The 21,769-nt window shown below is 40.5% G+C and overlaps 1 protein-coding gene across 2 annotated transcripts in view; it reads right to left on the bottom strand.

Annotated features, from left to right (window-relative positions):
• The window catches only part of KALRN (kalirin RhoGEF kinase), a 504,478-nt gene that overhangs the window by 189,992 nt on the left and 292,717 nt on the right, over positions 1-21,769 (bottom strand). For both annotated transcript variants that reach the window (XM_027637175.1, XM_027637176.1), the window contains exons 12-13: positions 19,471-19,662; positions 4,624-4,793 (exon numbers count right to left, since the gene is read on the bottom strand). In XM_027637175.1, the coding sequence (XP_027492976.1) occupies positions 4,624-4,793; positions 19,471-19,662 (362 nt within the window). The remainder of the gene's footprint in view (positions 1-4,623; positions 4,794-19,470; positions 19,663-21,769) is intronic.

Here is a 21,769-nt window from a genome sequence, read left to right as displayed (position 1 = left end):
CCCACAGATGCAGTGACCCAGCTAACAATACTGGGAGACAAGTGAGATGTCAGGTAACGCTGCCAAGCCACCACATTGTCCTGCAGGGACCAAATGAGACTGGGAGCCATTCTTCTGTCCAGCAAACCTGGACAGCTGAGGAGGGGTTCCCATGGAGTCTCCCCACTATGGAAGAGTGCTAGCGTGCTTGCAATTTTTAGGGTTTTATTCCCCTTTTCTGGGTTGAATTTTCCCTCCATAAACATATAGCAAAGCATTTACAGTTCTGTAGTTTTCTACAGAACTTAAATGAAATGCTCATGCTTTGCTCTTTGCAAATTATTGTCACGTAGGGTCAGATCAAAACAACATACAGTCAAATTAATTTAACCCTGTCATTGAGCATAATTGAGAAAAAAACAAGTATAATCTTTTAAAAGTGCTTTAAGTTGAACTAGGCACTGACACAGAGTCATTTAACTATGTTTAAAACACACCTTTGAGATTTTAAGGCAAAAAACCACACACATTATTCTGTTTTCAGTGTGCCTTAGAGGAAAAGAGCAAGCATTTGCCTGAACATCTGAAGTCTAAGACTAAAACCAAAAATACAGAATGCTATTAACTGCACAGTAGTTAGCTACTTGGATGTGTTTTGCCTCTTTTTCCTCAAATACTTGATGTTTGAGGCACTGAACTTCAGATGCTCCAGCATTATTCTGAAGTAAGTACTACCAATTTCTCTTGCTTATAAGGTAATATTACACTGATATTGCTCTCCAGGTGTTATGGTTTATGCCTCACTCTGTCAGTCTGTTTTCCAGTTCTTGATGATCCCAGAGTCTCTCTCTCTGCCTCCACATTAGAGCTGTACAGAGGAAGGAGGGATGAAAATAACTAGGTGAGATTTTGAAACTAGAGCTTAATCTGATGTTGCATCCAATCAAGTTCTGTTTCCTTCAGTCAGCACCTGTCTTCTATAAAAGGACATGAAATATGTCTTCATTCAAATGCAGGATTATTACTATTCAGATATTACCTAAATGACTCAATGAATTATTCAAGGTCGGTGTTGAATAATCTCTCATGGGATCTAGAGACACACTTAGTTTTAGAAATTCTTTTTCATTAAATATTTCACTCTTCAAATCAAGCCACAGTTGCATTTCAGTGACTGATGCAATACAAGGTTTACAAGTATTAATCTGATATTTTTTAACAGTCCTGTCAGATAAGGTGTTGACAATCCCTGGCTAGTTTGGTTTGAGAAAGATCTCCCTTCAGAAAAAAAAAAAAATTCTGAGATTAGGATGCTTCTGCCACAATATTTCTTGCTCTTTCTGTTGAGAAATTCTGGGAGAGCATTAATATAAGATCCTTACTAATCTTTGAAAGGTTATGGATTACAGTTATAAAATTCAAGGAAATTATTGGGAATAAAATATAAGAAAATAAACTTCGGGGAACATAAGATTGAACTCAGGACATTGCTGCTGAGTTTGTTAAAAATTAACACTGTGCTCCTATAACCACTTTCAGTGCTTTAACTGGGAGAAAGCTCAGTGAGATATATCCATTATCAAAAGTTGAACTACTGTAAAAAAGGCAAAATACACAACTCTTCACTGGCTTTTTTTTCAGCCCTTAACATTCCTGCTCTTTCACACCTCACTGAAGCAAGTTATTGTTCTGCCTTTCACAGATGAGCAGAAATATTGCCCCCAGCAGCACCCCTAGAATTGCAGTTCAAAACATTTTCTTTGCCTTGGCTGCTGAGAACGATGATCACCTCAGTAAAACACTGATAGGGAAGAATGGAAAAAAAGTTTCCAGTGTTAACCATGACAGGTACAGAGTTGGTAGCCAGGCCTGTTTTATTCCTGACAGGTAGGATCTCTGATCTCTGTACTCACAGCGGCCCTGAAGACCTGGTGTGAAGAACAGTTCCAGGCATCGTATTTAGCTCAGGCAGCTGAGCTTTTCTTCACCCCTCTGGAGGAGACACAGAGTGCCATTACACAAGTGATCTTCTCTAAACCAACATCTGTTCTCTCAAAGATAAGGATAAGAAATGTAAAGCTTCCCAAAGCTCTAGTAATTTTATTGCTTTTAACCTGTGTTATGACATGCTTAATAAGAGTGATGTATTTCATTCCCTTCATTGTTGTAGCATTTGCAATCTTCAGCTATTTTTCACAGCAGGTACAAGGTGATCCACACTGTGAAATGCAACCTTGTGTTAAGGAAAGATTGCAGCAATTTTAGTTTTTTTGCTTTTTATCCTTTATCTGTGTCTTCTTTACTGTCACCAGCAGCCACAAAAGCTGTTAGAGTGGGCATATGCAGAGGCGGCTTCATGGTTTTTTCCACACAGTTCTGCTTCATTATCTGAAAGAGTCCAGGATCCCATTACAGGCTTTGCAGTTAGTCAGAGTGCTCAAAACCAACACTTCAATAAGATCATCTTGACAGTTCCGTACTGCAAACCTTTGTGTGTTTTGTTGTCCAGACAGTGTTCTCTCTGTGTCTGGTCTTGACTTTATCAGAAGCAGGGGATCACTTTGCACAAATATGCTCACCTTGTTCCACCTTGCTCACTGCCCAGAATACAAGCCAGACACGAAACTCAACATTTCTTTGTTAAACACAGCTGCCACAAAACCTGGTTGGCATTTTGCAAATATTTGGACATGACACCAATTCCAAACCAAAAGTCCCAAAGCTGAGGCCACTGTCTCTTTTCAAAGACTGAAACTAAGAACTGACTAAGTTTACATTAAGAGAAAGCTGAAGTCCCACACACTATCTTGCAGTTCACCTCTTCCCATGCTCCACTGACTTCCAGCTCCAGGTATTACCCTGGCCATGCTCCAGCTCTACATGCCAGTTTCCTACTGACTCAGGTGCAGGCAAAAATCCTTTAGGCCAATCCCACAACCAGAACCAGGACTGCTTGAACACAGACACTTTTTGCAGCCCCACAAACCACTCCACACTCCACCTGATGAGCATATACAAGGTCCCTTTCAGGCACTTCATGTGTGTTCACACTGAAGTGGTGCTGTGCCAACATGTGGGAAGAATAACCAAAATTCAGAATCTCACTGCCATTTTTGTGATCTCATAGAATTGCCATAAACTTTGCAAATGCTTCCTGTGCATAAAGGGAAATTACCATGCAGAACTTTGACTTATCTGCTATGGCTGGCCATACATACATTCTTAGCTAAAACTCCTTCCTTCTGGCAGTTCACTTTCCAAACCCAGCATGTTTCTTTTCTACTTTTCTCATCAGTAAAGGTGAAGATGGATGGAACGTAGCTATGTCTGCTTCTGATCCTTCCTCTCCAACTCTAATCTCAGCAAGCAGTACCAGAGCTCAGATCCCTCACTCCTCCACTGCGATGCAGGCAAGCCATGCACAGCAAGACTAGGAATTTACATGGGCTCTCCAATGTGGCAATCAAAATGTAGAGCAGCCCTCTCAGACCTCTTTTCTGACCCAGAGGAGAACACTCTGCCTCCAGAGTGTTCTTTAGAGAAAAGCTTAGCACATGCAGTAGTAGAAGGCTCAAGGACTCCAGGAGGGCTCTTAAGAGCAGAACTCCACCAGTCTTTCATTATCCATTCTGCTCTAGAGCATCTTAGGCTTTTCCTATCATGGCTCATGGTTTTCTGAACTTTTCAGGTGGAAAGTTAGGGCATCAGATTAGGAAAGCTCAGGGTGAGGAGGGCGATCTAACTCTCTGGGACAGTCTCTGGTGAAATGCATAAGATCTGGGAGATTTGCATATTATTTATGTATACAGAACATGCACACTGTGTGCTTGTAAATAAGGGTAACCTGTAACAATACAAAGATCTAAATAATAAGTGATGCATTGGACTTGGTTTGACACTCAGTACATCCCTTAAAGGCACGAAAACTCACTGCTGTCAACAAAGTTGAAGGCACAGTAAACCACTGTAAGAATAAACGAGAGAGATTTCTCAATTACAAATTCTATGTAAGTTTACTCTGCAAACATTCATGTGATGACACTTGCAGATTGAGAAAGTAAAAAAAAAAAAAGCCCAAACCCCAACTTCTTCATGTATTTTAAATCAGGAAAAATGAGCTGTTTTAATTCATAACCAAGTAGAACCAGCAGTATAAGAGCCTCTTTGACACTATGAATAAACCCCACACAGACAAAGATAAATAGAAGGGTGCTGCATGCAAAATGAAATAGTGAAGACTGTTAGACACGTGTGTATTTTATTAAGAGGAATACACTTCTCCTAAATCGGGAATAACCATATAAATCATGAGGCCTTGGCTCACAACCATTTAACAATCTTCTATAAATACCAACTAACAATATTCACTTCAAACACATTTATTTCAATTCACTTCACTGTGCCTATAAATAATCTCTCTGTCAAACAGAAAACCCATGCTGATCCACAGGCTGCTCTAATCAGTCCACACAAATCACTCCTTGCAGTTTCAATGAAACACTCAAAGAATCTGAAGAATTATAAATAAGCAAAGAATTAATAAACTCTCCCAATTAATCCTATCTTACAGTTCCCTATTTATGCACCTCTAAACCACAGCATGTATCAGATTTCTCAACACCTGTCCTCCAGGTGGATGCTTACCTGAGCTGTTGGATTAGATCTTCCCCTTCTTTAATAACGTTGAGGGTAGCGTCCAAGGTAGCTGTTTGTTGCTGCTGAAACTGCTTGATAAGCTCCTGAACCGCATCCACAGAGTCAGCACAGACATCCTCTAAGAGCTCCTTCTGCAGATCTTCCATCCATGTCCACAGCTGGGAAGGAGGGGAGGGAAATATAAATCACAGAGGGATTGAGATTTAACCCTTTTGCTCTCTATTTCCAGATCCATAAGCATTAAACAGGGTTGCATGTTTCACATGAAAACTGACCTAAAATTTCTAAAATCAAAAAGATACATTTGTTATCGATCCCATTTAAAGCAAGAAAGTAAGATAAATACAGTATGAGGTAGGTTTTTTCAAAAATTATTTTGAATTTCAGTTTATTCTATGACAATAACTAATTATATTATTCTCATTAACTCTTTACATAAGTAACAAATTACAATCTCCTACAGCTGTGACAACCTAACCCTTTCAGGAGCTGAGTACTATCAGCTGCTATTAATTTTACATGCAGCTGAAGCCTGTTGCAGAACAGACCTAAAATCTTTGGTATGTATGTACGGTACTGGCTGAAGTCTAGCTGTGCCTGCTCAGCTACACCTTCCCAGGGTTTGGGGTTTTTTTTTGTTTCCAACACTTAAACCCCCTCCTCAAAATGCACTTCAGACTCTGCATTTTAACTCTGGGAAAATCCAAACATAGGAGACAGCAACATCACCAATCAACCCCATGCAGATCCATTAATTTTAAATAGTCTTGACTACCAATTTTAAAACCACAATCACAGCAACAAATCATTTGCAAGTGCTTAGATGAGAATTTCCAGCCAGCTGTTCATCAGAGGTCTGGACAGGGGCAGGCATGTCCCAGTAGCCTCTCGCTGGCTGTAAAGGCTTAAAGCGAACGGAGGTTTCCCCTTTAAGCTTGCTCTGAAGAGTGAGTGTAAAATTCCACCTACTGAGCTGGCAGCCTGCCAGCAAATCCTAATGACTCCACCAGAGAGACTGTTTTCTGTGCCATGCTTGCCCCATTAACCCACATTTTGCTGGTATGTGCTGCGAGGTAGCAGAGAAGTACGGGAGTGAGAAACAACACGTTGCGCCAGTGCACTGGGAAATGTCAAGGGACGCGGTGCTGGCAGCAGCTTTGCCTGCCATTCCAGGGAGCTGCAGAGCAGTTGGTCTCAGAGGGACCTAGGGGTGCACATGGAGGGGACGACAGATGTGTGTGGGTGACAAAGAGCTGGTAAAACCATTTGTGTTCAAAACGAGTTGCTCTTGATCCGCATCTTACAGCATTTCGTCTTAGACTGCAAATTCTGCATGTCCACATAAAACAAGAGGAGGACAGGGACACCTAAGGCTCCAGCTGGCAAAGCTTCTCACAGCCCAGGGTCTGCACCTAAGGCCAGTCACCAAATGCTACACTATACACACACTAAGGACTTCAAGGATATCATGCTGACCTAAACCAAAATAATCAAAATCAGAACCTGTCCCCGCACTGCTCATGATACCAGAAAAGAGAGAGCCGAACACCTTGTGCTCTGTCCCCACCTCTGTTACCGACTCCTTGCTTGACAGACTTACAAAAACAAGTTTTAAAACATATGCTTAATTTGAAGGCTTTTTAGATTTTCAGTATCAGCTTTGAATATTTTGGGTAAACACCTCTGTTTATTCATAAGTAGCGTAATCATAATGGACTGCCCTACTACTGGCCTGCAATGGAATGTATTTGCTCAGGGTATTTACATATTTTCACATTCTCAGGAAAAAGGCATAGCATAAAAGAATGAAATATAAGTAAGCAGTCAGGCTTGTGAAATAAATGAGAGAACAAAAACACATTTAAAGAGTCAGAGAGTTTTTTTCATTTGTGGCCTTAGATTCATGCCCTGAACTTTGAGAAGCCACCATAAGGGAAAATGCATTAATGCCTTTATACATGAATTACACTCAGAATCTTTCTGGTTTTGATCCAATCCCTACAGCCGCTCAAACAGTAGGGACAGCTGGACTATAACAGACGTGGACCAGGTTGTTCAGGAATATTCCTTTTTCTGCTTAGCAGATCTTCAAGTAATAGAGCACATTGTAAATACAGAAGAGAAAAATGGCTATGTGTTTAAACCATCATCCTGTCTCGAGGTGGGAAAGCCAGCAGTTTTTTAATTTCTTTCTGTTCTTTGTCATTTCTCGTTTTCCCATTTAAGATAACAAAAAATGCTCCTTTACAAAAATGACAGTGAAATCAAGAACTTGCTTCAACATTAGGAATCTCTTGAAATCATCATTAGAAAGGGCAGAGTAGAAAGTTTCCAATCCCCCGATTTTCAGAGGAAAATCCTATCTTCAAAAGTGTCTTCAGAACTCAATTTTTACCAGCAGCCAAAAGGATTTTGACATTTAAGATCCTAAATCACTTTCTGAGCACACTTCTAAATCAAAACAGTTTTAAAATACTTAAACTCTATTGTACTCACCTGGAACCAAAACAATCATTAATTTCTGAGAGCACTCAAATATATTAACTCATATTAGCTTCAGATGTTTCCATTAATGACCTCTGACTGTGAGGATTTGCATAATAAAATCTATCAGAATCTAGGTCATCCTTGACTCAGAGGCCTTTAATCCTCTAGACTTCACCAATCCCTGGGAAATCCTAATACAAAGAATCAGTCAATAATATTAGGAAGATCCTTCAGGAACAATTCACAATAGGAACCTGATTCAAAAATCTCCCAGGTTACGTGCTACAACTAATAGCACCTGGAATAAGTTGCTACCAAGCCCCACTTGTGAATGCCACAGCAGTGAAAAGATGAACTCCACTGTCACTGCAACACTAGAGTCAGAAAGGCTGTTAATCATGAAACAGAAATCACATCCTGGTTGTCGCTGCTCAGGAAAATCACTCCCTATTAGTGCTTGATGTTTCATTCCACTGCAACTATTCAAGCACTTAAAAAAAAATCCTGACTATTAAAGCCCCAAATCACTAGACACCTTGTGCATTTCCAGTTCATGCTGTGACCTACTCTAAACAGCTAGATAGTCTAGACTGAGTGAACTGTTTCAATTTTTCATTGAAATCTGACACATTGCACAGCACAACTTCTATTTCATATGTGCAGAAACTGACTTCTTTTATTCCTAGCACAAGCAAAATTTGTGAGCACTTGTCCCGTTCACCTACGTACTCCAAACTTGAACCCACACAGAGGGCATATGTAGATACATGCAAACATTCCAAATATTAAGGCAATATTTCCACATACACCTGTGATGACTTTTACTAAGTTTTCCAGTGACACATGTCTCCAGAAAAGAAAATAACTTCTACACTGCATTATTTAACATGTACTAAAGCAAAAATACAGAATCCTGGAAAACAATAAAGAAGAAACATAAAAATAATTTTTTGTGCTTCCTTAGATTGATCTGGGCTTTGGTATGATTAATTGGATATGGAGATACTAATGCATTAGTGCTAAAACCTGAACTATGTCTATCAGAGAGATTCGACCACAAATCTGACTGATGCAAACCACATGCAAAAATGTTATAATTATCAGCTACACAAAAGTCTCAGGCAAATACCTCACCCTAAAAAGTTCATGCTGAAGGTCCACAGAGGCTCCAGAATTGAAGATTTATTTATCAAGGTGACATGGCTTTAAACAAGAAAATTAATTATCTCCTAGATAATTGACTCCTAGAACAGTGGAAAAGAAGAACGACACCCCCTCTTTCTTTTGAGGGAGCATCTGGTACCTCTCATACATTGTAACAACCTCTGCATCTTTCTTGGATATAAAACACAGACAGCTTCCCTCCATCCAAGAGACAATACAGCTCTTTATTCCCAGCTATTTTAGCTGATGCAATACCCTTCATTTTACTCAAGTACTTAATGAGACCATTTACTGTAGGTTTGAAGGACATCTGTGCCTGTTACTTAGAAATTAATGCTTCTGACTTAGAGTAAGGGACTACTTTAAACAAAACCTGAAACCTAAAGGGATTGCTAAGAAAATGTTGCCTGCATGATTGGAATAACTGTTAAACACCCAATGTTTATATGCTGCTATTTGTAAGCGACAGAGATGAGTTATACTCACCTCAAAAGCAGTTTAAAAACACTGAGTAATGAGACCATTGCAAAGCAAAGAACCAGACGGTTCAAGCCATGAAAATTACCATTGTACAACATTTTTTGCCAGTCATTCAAAACAAGGATGTTAATGGAAAGAAGCAACTTTCCAGGGTATATGTGCTACCCCTTCACTATGTTAGAGAAGCATCATGTATTGTAGGACAGGCCCCAAAAAGGTGCTCATGACAACTCAGCAAGTGAACATTCATCACAGCAATGAAGACTAGAGCAGAATGCAGAAGAATTCAGTGAAATACAGGGACCCTGGTGCTACTCCATGAATTGTTCAGAGAAGCAAGGGCAGGCTGAGGAAAAAAAATCCAATCAAACCAAAAACAGAATTGCTCCACAGAGAGTTGTCCATCAACCCTACTTGACTCTGCTACTATGACAGGCTTACACAAACCTATTCCGAGTAGTAACATTTAGCTTTTTCATAATATGCATTAGGAAGTCACATAGACCTCAAGCTCAGAGTAATTTATGGTAGGACTTGTCTGTGCTTATGTTTAAGCACCTGTTCAAGTACTGTTTTGCATCTGGTTTCACTGCACAACCTTTACTAAATTGCCTGTTCTGCTTCGATTTCCCCATACCAACATGGTGGAGATGCTAAAACTTTCCAGCACAATTACAATTAACCTACATCAGGTGATGTGTAGTCACACTTAGAATGCATCCAGTCCTGTTTCAGTTGAAAGAATTGGTGGTTGTTTTAAATTGGAAGCGTATTTCAACAACATTGTCCAAAGTCACATTCAAGGTCTTGTGGAAACGTCAACAGAAACACAGAAAACGATGTGTGTAATGATGAGCGGCAAAGTGACCACATGCCACCAGTGAAGTGTCACATAATGACAGCACACATAATAAAACGTGACAGGATGGGATATGACCAGACACTACACATGAAATGCCACAATACGTGACTTCCATGGTAAGACACAACTGATGAGACTCCCTGCTGCGAGAAGTAACGTCAGATACCACCAAACTGGTCGGGAAGAAACGGCGAGTGGAAAGAAAGGGAACATTCTGTGAAAAATCTGATCTCTTCCTAACCTCTTTCTTGCTTTTTCCTTTTTCCTGGCCAATTTCTTGACATTCATCCTTGGTTGGGCTGCATCTGGTGCTTCTGTATGCTGATGCTTTTTAATTAGTAACCTTGCCTGTGGCAAAAGGATTTGCACTGCCTAAACATCTGATGCTTTTTCCAAGACCTGCATGGACCAGACTGATATAGCACAAAATAATCTCCTCTCAAGGGAAACATGCTTTGGGTAGCTAGGTTTACATCAGGGAATGTGTAGATCCCCAGCTCAAGGTCATGTAAATGTAATTCAGGGACTGTTTGCTGTAGGAGGGAAAATTGGCTTATAACTGAAGAATCAGATGTACATGTTCTGTGCTTCTTCTACTACCATCATAAATTGTAAAATCATGTTCCTCTTCTACTGTAATTTTAATGTTACTTGTAATTATGAATCTGGATGTAATTAACTTCAGCAACTGTACCAAGAACATTCTGCACTTGATCATTCTGATAATAGGCTTAGAAAAGTTCTTCCTATATCAAAGATTTACTCAGATTTACACCAGTGTAATATAGTACAATTTGGTGCTGGAGAAGCTTTCCACACTACAAAATCAGCAATTTAGTAAAATAAATGCAGGTACCATTACATTCTCCTTTAATTTTTCACTGGTTCATTACTTTTTTACTGTTTCACTACTTCTCAAATGGAATTTGCATCGTCTCTTTCCTCTGAGCTTTTTCCAGTGACTGGCCACTTGCAGTCTTACCCTGATCTGCTGCTTTGAGCCTTTTCTGCAACTTTGTGCACTATGCCCTAGGAATCTCAGAAATAAACCGTTTGTGACAATTCTGAATCATTCTGAAACTTGCTAAGGATTAAACAAACTGTGGGGCCTTTCTTTAAGGAAACAGTCTTGTTGAATCCATCAGCTTTAACCACTACACTGACATCCTTTTAAACTTGTTGCATAACTCTATTGCACACGCGTACTTAAGGCGCAACAGAACGTGTCTTTGAAGTGATGAGTGAGTTACAGGAGTGTCTCTGAATGGTTTTGATGCAGATTTACTCAGTACACAAATTACTGCAGGCATCAGCTGCCCACTCTGTTGCCTTCGTACACAGAGGTAAAGCCCACGCACTGGAACTGGGGGAAGCTCATCTTCCTCAGCTTCAGGCAATCGGGACAACGGGTAGTCATGTGTCTAATAAAAAGGTACTTTATGAGAGTTGGCACGTCCTATTTAAAGATGTTCATAAAACTCCCTTCTAGCTGCAGCATGAACCACTGTTATCTGGAGAACAAGGCATACAGGCTGGAGACCCATCTCCATAACACACAAAACACATGCAAGGACCCTCAAAAGCCATTGACAATATTTGAGTGGAGCCATCATTCAGCAACAGTGCTGGTGAATGGCCTGAAAAATGTGGATAGCCAAGTGTGAACTTAGATGCAGTTTATAGGAATCCTTTGGCTAGCGCATGGTAGAAGGATGGAAAAAACTTCTCTTCCATGTGCCTGCCCTCGCTCTGCAGCAGGTTTGCATTCCTGACATTTGGTTTATGTGGCTGCATTTACAAGCATTTAATTCTTATTACTTTGATTCTGTCCCACAATTTTTTGCCATCACAGATGGCAGAATTTTATTCACTAGTGGTCTGGCTGTGCTTCAAACTCCCCAGCTCAAGAGCGGGATGTGCTGCCAGGATACCACAGCTCTTTTCATTCTCAGCTTCTTAATCCTTCATGAAAAAAACTTGCTTTTAGGCAACAAATGGACAGGAAAGAAGAGCACCCTGCACCAGCCCAGCTGTCCTGCTTCCCAGTCCCAGGTCGTTGGTAGCTTTACACACAAGATTTAACTCTGGAAAGAAACCACCAAAGTTAATCACTGGTGAATGTTGGCATTTTGGTCAAAGCCACAGTCTACCCTCTGGAGCTGGAGAGAGATTTGCTTTTATTTTGCTGCTTTACATATCTCACACAAAAAATAACACTTTTCATAGCCACAATTATCAGAATGATAAAAGTAAACTCACAACCCATCTATCTTGCCAAGGGATCTGCCACACAGGCAAGGGATGGCACACACGTAACCTGTATGTTCAGCTCTGGCAGTTGAATTCTACCTCTGCTTTCTGCCTGCAAATCCACCTCTGATGAGAATATTAGAATGTTTAGGAACTGAGCACTTAAAAAACCAAAACAAAACAAAATGAAAACCAACCAAACAAAATGCCCAGCAGTTACTTAGAATCACAGAATCATTAAGGATGGAATAGACCTTTAAGATCATTAAGTCCAACCATCCACCTACCACCACCACCCTGTTCACCACTAAAACATGCCCTTACATTCCATATCCAAATATTTTTTCAACACTTCTAGGGTTAGTGACTCCACCACTTCCTTGAGCAGCCTGTTCCAATGATTGACAACCCTTTCTGTGAAAAAGAATTTCCTAATACCCAAACTAAATCTCTGCCGGCACAACTTGAGGCCATTTCCTCTCATCCTGTCACTTGTTACCTGGGAGCAGAGACCGACCTCCATCTCACTGCCACCTCAGGGAGTCATAGAGAGCAATAAGGTCCCCCCTGACCCTCCTTTTCTCCAGACTAAACACCTCCAGTTCCCTCAGCTGCTGCACATAAGACTTGTGCTCCAGACCCTTCACCAGTTGTCCTTCATTGTCCTTCGTGGGACACACTCCAGCACCTCAGTGACCTTTTTGAAGTAAGGGGCCCAAAACTGGACACAGCACTCAAGGTGTGGCCTCCTCAGAGACAAGTACAAGGGGTAGTCACTGCCCTGGTCCTATGGCCACACTATTGCTGATCCGAGCCAGGATGCCATTGGCCTTCTTATCCTCCTGGGCACACTCTGGCTCATGTTCAGCCAGTCAGCCAGCATCTCCAGGTCCTTGTGATGGGGAAACTTTCCAGCCCCAGCCTGTAGCACTCCATGAAGTTGTTGTGACCCAAGTGCAGGACCTGGCATTTTGATTTATTGAACCTTACAAAACTGGCCTCAGCCCACCAATTAGGTCTCTCCAGATCCCTCTGCAGAGCCTTCCTCCAGCAGATCAAAAGTCCCACCCAACTTGGTGGTCTGTGAACTTACATAGGGTGCACTCAATCTTAATCCCTTATAAAATCATTTGGGTTTTTTTCATCCTCTTGTCTTGTGATTTCTATGCTTATAATACTCTCCTAATCAAACTAACAGATTCAGCTCCCAGAAAAAAATAATGTTTATCCTTATAAAAGGCATAAGTCTAAGATTTGAGGTTTCACAGCCCTGCAGTGAGAAATATTTTCAAAGTTTGAGTCTGCAGGTTAATGTAATGTTATGCCAATGAAGGACAAAATTTCTAGCTTCTGAATAAGGCACATAGTGCTTCATTCTAACACTGTAAAGTGCTGGGATGTCAAATGGCCACTCAGTGATTATTTTATGTGCACAGAGACAGTTTGGGTCATTTCAATTTTTCATCTTTTCCTTGTTTTTTAAATCTGGACATAATACAAGAAAAGGAACAAAAGTGCTGTTCAGAACAGGAGTAGTGTGTAAGTGTGTAAGACAAATACTTTGTGGTAGACATGCTCAGAGAACAAGACTTTTCCAGAACTTCCAGAAGTTGCCAGGAAGTGGAGTTGCTAAACTGAGTATGCCCTGCACCACAAATCTCTATTATGGAATGGACGATTGCTCTGAAAAAAAAGTCAATATTAGCAGTAAAAGTCAAACAACAGTAACATTAACTTTGAATCCTGGGTCAATTTACAATGAATGACAGGATTACACTATATATCCCAGAACCACTGTCATGTTTGCTCCATGATTAACTTTGATACATTCTGTCAACTCTTCCAAGGAGAGTCAACAGCAGCTGACCTTAGCCCCATGAGCTTTCTGCTCCCTCTGCCTCAAAGTGAGGGACAAGCCCTGTCAAAATTAGTGATCTACACTGAAATAATGTCCTAATCACAATATTCAACTGAAGCAGAGAGAATTTAATTTCACAGGTCTTGGTTACCAAGTAAAATAAAGTTAGCAGTGCCTGCAATAAAACGCTGTTACTGTTCCTGACTGACAGGGCAGACCCACTCCATTACTCACTTGAGTAACCCCACTGATCTCTATGGGGTGACCAAGGTGACCTGCTGACCACAAATAATTTAGGTTATAGTATAGGAAGTCGTCTGACACTTAATGGTCCAGGACTTTGCTCTCAGTTTCTCATGGTCTTATCAGATAAGCTGTTCGGAGTGAAACTTTCCATACCAGGTATCTGCCTAAGGTACAACTTGATTGATTTTGAGGTAAAAGGTCCAGAATGAGAGGAAGAGGAAAAAGAAGTTATTTTGCCTGTGTTAGAAGAGGAGTCTTATTTCTGCTCAAATGAGATGCTCCAGACCCTCCATGCTTTTAAGCAAGGGTTTGAAATTTTGCAGGGTTTAGCCTTAATGTCAAGAATACACATTATGTCATCCCTGTGAAAATTTTCCCAAATTTGGTCACTCAGAAGACCTCTGCCAAGTTCCAGTTTGCACATGTTCAGTAAGAACCTGTTAAGAGTCTGGCAGTTCATTGTTCTCAACATAAAATATTTTCTGAGCATACTCATCCTCCTGTTCTGTGGGCCAGGTAGACCTGGCAGGCTCCACATGGAGCTGGAAGCCCTGAGCACCTCATCCTACTGCTCTTCTGACCCACTGAGGGCCAACAAAGCACAGGGCACATGACCTGAAACCACACTACTCTGCCTCTCGGGCTTTTTCCTGCTGGACTCAACACAGAAGTGGAAATCTGAAGCCCACAGAGAAACGAGAAGCCTAGAAGTGGTAGAACATGCTCTTCATGCCCCAAAGAGCTACGAAACAATTTCAGAACTGCTTTGTAGTTCAGTTAAGACCAATATGCTGTAGAAGGATTCAAATTCAGTGAAGTTCCTTCTTCTTCTTAAATTAGCAACTGCATTGTCAGTCAATACAACAAGTAACACAACAAACCTAAATCATCATTTAATTAACCAAGAGTATTTTAAAAGTTTTTAATGATATGGAAATGGTGACAGTGTTCTTTCCTGTCTACATTCTAATACTTGGAATTGTAAAGTACACTTCAGAATCTTAAGTATAAAATTGTGAGACACTAAATTATTAAGATTCAGACAATGAATTACAAGATGTTTTTATTATTTGCCTTGAGGTTTTTGAGTCTTCAGGGTGTGATTTCATCACATCTGCAACCTCTTCTCCAAGAGGCTCAAAAACTATTTTCTTTTAAACAAAATCAAATGCCAGCCAAGAACCCTGTATCATCATTTGATCATAGCAGCTGAAAGCTCACAGAAAAACATCAACTATCATGAGATTTGTGATAAAAGTGAAAGATCTGACAATCCTGCCAATAATTTATTCAGATCTGAAGTAAAACCTGAATTCAATCACACTTAATCCTGAGAGAAATTATTCAGGTACAAGACCGTTGAATGCATTTATGACAGTGATAATAATTTATAACTTTACCCTGCCATCCAGATAATTGGATTTGATCCTCAAGGTATCAGGTTTCTGTGCGCACCATCAGGAATACCTTGGTCTAAAAGGGCACGAAAATATTGACTACAGGCTAAAAGAGCATAATGAATACTGTAGGACAGTGGGACACACAAAAACTATTTTATAGGCATGGTAGTAGGACAACTACATCACTCATGAGTTATGACACTAGTAATCACTAAGGGAACTGCTCTAAATTTATGCCTCTAAAATGTTATTACCATACCAGAAAGTCCTTATTTCAGCCTATTCCATTTAAGTAAGGTCACTTAAAAAAAATATCAAAATTATTGTTATGCTTAACTGACTTTATTTTTCATATTCCTTCAACTGTATAAGTAAGTGTTTAGCAGAAGGAATCCTCTTATAATGCTTTCATATGAACTGAGCAGTGATTCAAGTCCACTGTACTATAAAAAAAACATGCTTAACTTTCATTGCCCGTGGGATATCTGCATTTAAATGACTCCCTAATGGTGAAGAAATTCTAGGAAGACAGACTACAAAAGGAAACATTTCTTTGACAAAATCACTTTTCAAAAATAGGAGCTGTTAAGAGTTTCTCAGGTGCTGGGAATCTGAGCAGCCTCATGTAGAGATGAAGAGCTGGGCAGAGTACAGGTAAAGCAGTGAGAAGTTCACAACCAATGAATTCATCCACACCTGGGAATTACCACATCAGAAACACAATTCATCTGTGATAGGAAGACTGTCAGAAGAAACATGTTCATTGTAGGAAGATATTTAGAATACTTCCATAAAAACAGTGTCAGTAAGACAGATTCTTTCTACTTAATTCTCCCTTTAACGAGTTTTGTCTCAGTATATTAATACAACATTAAAAAATGAGAATTTGTGAAACTTAGATGAAAAATACATCTAGGCCATAGTTCCCTGCATTAGGGCCAAAAAACCAGAATCACAGAATATGCTGAGTTGGAAGGGACTCAAAAGGATCATCTAGTCCAACCCTTAGCCCATCCCCAAGAGCCACACCATGTGCCCAAGAGTATCATCCAAACGCCTCTTGAACTCTGTCAGGCTTAGTGCTGTGACCACTTCCCCAGGGAGCTGTTCCAGCCCCCAACCACCCTCTGGGTGAAAAGACTTTTCCTAATATCCAACCTAAACCTACCCTGGTACAACTTGAGGCCCTTTTTCTTGGGTTCTGTCACTGGTCACCGTAGAGCAGAGATCAGTGCCTGTTCCTCCTCTTCCCTTTCTGAGGAAGTTGTAACTGCAATGAGGTCTCCCCTCAGTCTCCTCTTCTCCAGGCTGAACAGACCAAGCAACCTCAGTCACTCCTCATATGGCTTCCCCTCAAGGCCCTTCACCATCTTCACGGCCCTCCTTTGGACGCTTTCCAATGGCTTAATATCTTTCCTATATTGTGCTGCCCCAAACTGCACACAATACTCAAGGTGAGGTTGCCCCAGTGCAGAGCAGAGCGGGACAATCCCCTCTCTTGACCGGCTTGTGATGCTTTGCCTCATGCCCCCCAGGACACGGTTGGCTCTCCTGGCTGCCAGGGCACTGCTGACTCAGATTCAACTTGCCATCAACCAGGACCCCAGGTTCCTTTCCTGGCACTGTTTTAGAGCATCTCATTCCCCAGTCTGTACGTATATCCAGGGTTGTCCCATCCTACATGCAGAATCCGTCACTTCCCCTTGTTGAACTTCATACAATTGCTGATTGCTCAGTTCTCTAATTTCCTGAGGTCTGTCTGCAGGGCCTCCCTCTATCTGTTATTATTTAAATGTGTATCAGTATTGAAGAATGACAATTACATTGGTATGTATACATGGTATACTCATGTATATTTCACAATATACATGAAGAGCCAAGCAAGGCCAAGCAACACGTCATTTCTACTTGAGCCCATCTATTTATAGCATAAAAAGGCAAATACAGATCCAAACATGTGCTAAGGCTCTCTTGTTGTAATGCTTTGCCCTTTGTACCACTTCATCCCTGGCAGTATGCTGTTACTTCAGTGTGTCTGTGGGGATCCCTATGACTGGCAGACAAACACTAAAACCACAGCAATTTCCTCACCTGTTATTTTTGGCAAAAGAAATGAGGTATTGAGTTGCGTGACTCCCACCAGTGCAGAAATATGTCCCTGAAGGAAGCAGGTAATGACACACAGTGAAATTCATTGAACCTTCAGAAAATCAGTGTTTGGTCCCCACAGGAATGAAGTAACACAGAAATAAGTAAACAAAAACTTCCTTTTTCTTGCAGAGCTACTGGGCATCCTCAGATTTTGGGGAACCGTTTGAGACTGCAATAACTTCAGCAACCCAACCCAATGGTTTTCATTCATTCTGATGGATGTGGATTCCTGTGTCCACCCTGACTTTGCTGATGTCCCAGTTTTATGCTACAGCTCCCTTGACTGGCCCTCTGGAGAGAGAATTATAGAACCATAGAATAGTTTGGGTTGCAAGGGACCTTTATAGGAGAGAGGCACCCAGAGTTTGTCCACTCTGGATCTCCTTAAAAGTAACATGAAGTAATTACTGAACTTTCCAAAAAGGCATCACAGCACCAATCTGTCCCATGGGTAAATGCTTATGAGGCAGAGATTTAGCATTTACTCTCAACACCTATGAAACAGCATTGATGCTATCACAAAAGACTGGCTTTTAAAACAATTTTCAAAAAATGTTCATTTTTATACATCTGCTTTTCTATTCACCAAAACAGAGCTCATTAAAACCAGGTGTTTGGAGCAGGCAAACTCCCTTCTTGTTGAAGACAGACAGGAGTGAGTATAATGCACTGCAATCCCAAACCCTTAATGTAGTGAAGCTCTATTTCCCAAACCCAAATTAGGCTACACAATACCAGTAATTATCAGAAGAAATGTTGATGATAGAACACATATTATTTACACCAAAAACTTCCTAGAGTCATGCCTATCTTTTGTTTTTGACTACTCATCACCTGCATAGGTGAAGCAAGGTTAATCACAGTAGGAAACTGTTAAGAAATAATTTTTACTGAGGAAATAACCAATTAAGTTTCCCCAGTGGCAAACCGGCATAGCTGCAAGCATTTGAGCTACTTTGGAAACAACAGCAGTACTCACAAGCTGAAAGTTAACTATATTTTAGTATATTGCAGAAGCAGAATGTAAAAGAAAAACCTTCGTGTACCAACAGCTATAGTAGACATGCTGTAAGTCCATCTTCCACATAGGTAAATATGAACATGTACACACACCTTCTACTTCAGGAGGCTCCCCAACACACTGAAGCCTGCTATACACAACTGGTTTGTAACGTGTAAATCAACAAACACAGGCATGATCAAGAGTGCTTTTGCAAACAGATGCTGCAGAGCATGAAAACAACCATCTTGACTAATTCCATCTCTCTCTCAGCAGAAACCCTATTTGTAAAAGTCACTCACCACTGAATGGCCTCTGGCCTGCAGAAAAATTTGAAGTATGCTTTAATTACATCCCCAGTGGCCTCCCATTTGATGTCCTGTCCACTGTATCTCTGGCAAGACAGCCTTATCTCTGGATATTTCTCAATTACACTAAAAAGCATTTATTCAGGTCCCCACTGATTCACTGTTTCAGTATGTGACTATTTGCTCTTTAAGAGTTATTTTGAAAAGTGAAGTCTAACTCATTAAATAATGTAAGATTTCCAGTAACACATAATAATAATGGCTAAATTAATTAACATTACATTCAAATGGAATCCCTCTGAGGATACGTATCACACTACTGGCATGCTGATACCTAATGTGTTAATATCAACTCATGTTCTTACAAGAGAATTCTTGCTTTCTAACAATACATTCTAGTCATGAACTAAGTACCACTTGATTTGCTGCCCCTGTATTTTAGTGTAACACTCATATGTTTAATTCACATTTTATTTCCTCGTTACAACAGTTAGTCATCTGCATGAAATGAACTAGATAATATCAGCCCTGTCTGATGAAGATGTCTTTTCTCTGTGACCTGAGTTTTCAAAGTCAGCCTCTTGCAGCACCCCACAACACACAGCAAAATTCCCTCATGCACATCTTACCTCTTTGGTGTGGGTATGGAAGGAGACTGACATGTCCAAGAGAAGTTTCCTCTGTTCCACCCTCCGGACAAAATCCTGAATCCGTACTTCCAGATGCCGGGCTGCTTTATAGATCTCTTCAGGGTCACATTCCCCAGTCTGAGCCAACTGCTCTGCAGCCTCCAAAAGCTTGTCTGCATTGGTGTATGTATTCTACCGGCAAACAAAGCAAGAAACACAGTATGAGTAATACAACTGTGGCATGTAAACCCCTGAAAAGAGGCTGTTTATACTTTCAAAGGCACGAAAGCAAGTGATTACCAGAGTTTTAAAACAATAGTAATATTTCCTACTGGCACTGCCATCTGTGAAAGGAGAATGTATAAAGCTCCATAGACTAATCTCTGAGTACACATAAAATAGTTTCTTATTTGAAACACACCACTGCAGCTCAATACTGCCAGACACAGCAACAGGGCTGCCCACTTGTTTATTTCCAAGTTCCCTGCCATTTCTCAAAGATAATGTAATGAAGCAAATGGGGCTGACCACCTCAGAAGCCTACAGTGCCTCATGTGACGCTCAGCCACCAGCTCATTGCAATGGCCTCCCAACAGCTCTCACATTACAGCATGTAATTGTGTTAGCCAGAGATGTCTCAGCCCCAAGAAATACTTGCCTTCCACTGGCTTTTGTGAGATACCTTGAGACAACCATGTCTTCAAGCCCCTTCTACTTTTTTCCTGGTCTGCATCACATTTCTAAATGGAGTAAGTCTCTGTGATTAGCTTGCAGCTGTCAGTGTGCAATGCTCATTTCCAGTTTGTCTGAGGCACTTATTTGTCCTGCATTACATAAGAATTTGATCACTGCACCATCCTGAACAAATTTACCCCATAGCCATCAACTTTGCTGTATAAGATGTATTACTCCTACTTAACAGAGAGGGAACTGAAGAACACGTAAGTGAAGTGATATATCCAAGACATGCAAGACTGTCAAGGAACAGAGGGGAATTCCACCAAACTTACTTCAAGTTTCAAACTACCTACCCATCCTTTCCACCTTTCATGTTTATGGAAAACACCACTCAACTAATACATCAGAGAGTCTCATAAATAACAGCAGAAACGGACAGGGAGTGCAGTCATCTTCTCCATATCTATGGAGTTATGGTTCAGTCAGCTATGTTCAGCAAACTAAACATAGCCAGCCCTTGCTGTCATAGAAAGGCTTTCTTCACTCAAGATGAGGCCACTAGCTCTGTGGTATTTAACACTTAACAAAAATAAGGAGAGACAGTGATATCAGCTTAAGAGCGTTTCCAATACCAGGCAAGTTCTTCACAACCGCTCAGCATTTGACTAAGGCTGCTCCCACTGGGAATTTTAATCTCCTCGTCAATAGAAGCAGAACTGTAGCACTTTCCTTTTCAAAATCCTCTTTAGCTTAAAAATGTATTCAACTGATGCATATACACAAACTACCTTTGAACACTGTGGACACACATGTTCTGCTGAGCATTAAAGGAACAGTGTCAAACATTAAAGCCATGAATCAAGTCATGTTGTTCCTACTTACATAACATCCTGCTGCAGTCAACAGTTGTTGTTTAAGAAAATATTCAATACAAAAATGGAGCACTGACCTCCAAATGTTTAATGGGGGAAAATATTTCCAGTTATAAAAAGAAGAAAGAAAGCAGCTCATTCACTGTTCATTTTCCCAGTTTCTGAGGGCTGACTATAAATATACAGTACTTGCATTTCTCCTTTTGGACTGTGAAGAGCATACTTGAGGTAGTTTTGTTACCAATAGTAAATTTTTTATTCCCTCACTTTCAGGCTACTCCTATAATGGTTAGGCTGTTAACAGCAGCAAAATGTTATGTTTTAATAGTCATTTTTTGGAAATCTCTTTAGATGAGAGTTTGTAAAAAATGTTCCATATAATGTGATCTGACTTAGGGTCCAGTTTCACTTAACAGCATCCTTTCCGAATGATCCTCTTCCAATAGTATTTGGAGCAAATGCCAAAGTTAGCACTATTTTTCAAAGTCTAGTACACTAGGGTTTTTCACACATTACCACTACAACAGCTCAAACACCAATCCAGCTCCCTGAGTAGAAGACTGTTTCTGCTTTTATACACGTTATTTAGTATACTTTTACATGCCTTCAGTCTCTCCTTATGCACATATTTGGGACACAGAACACCTTTGTTGAAATACAGTATGAATACAGCTTCGTTGCATTTGTCCCTTATACACTTGTGTCCATCTCTGCTGAAAATCATTACAAGTTTACTGTCTCCAACACGT

The sequence above is a fragment of the Corapipo altera genome, unplaced genomic scaffold, assembly GCF_003945725.1.
Source record: "Corapipo altera isolate COAL_440 unplaced genomic scaffold, ASM394572v1 45, whole genome shotgun sequence".
In the NCBI taxonomy this organism is placed as follows: domain Eukaryota; kingdom Metazoa; phylum Chordata; class Aves; order Passeriformes; family Pipridae; genus Corapipo; species Corapipo altera.
Note: the sequence above shows the minus strand (reverse complement) of the source record. Positions and strands in the feature narration are given on the sequence as shown.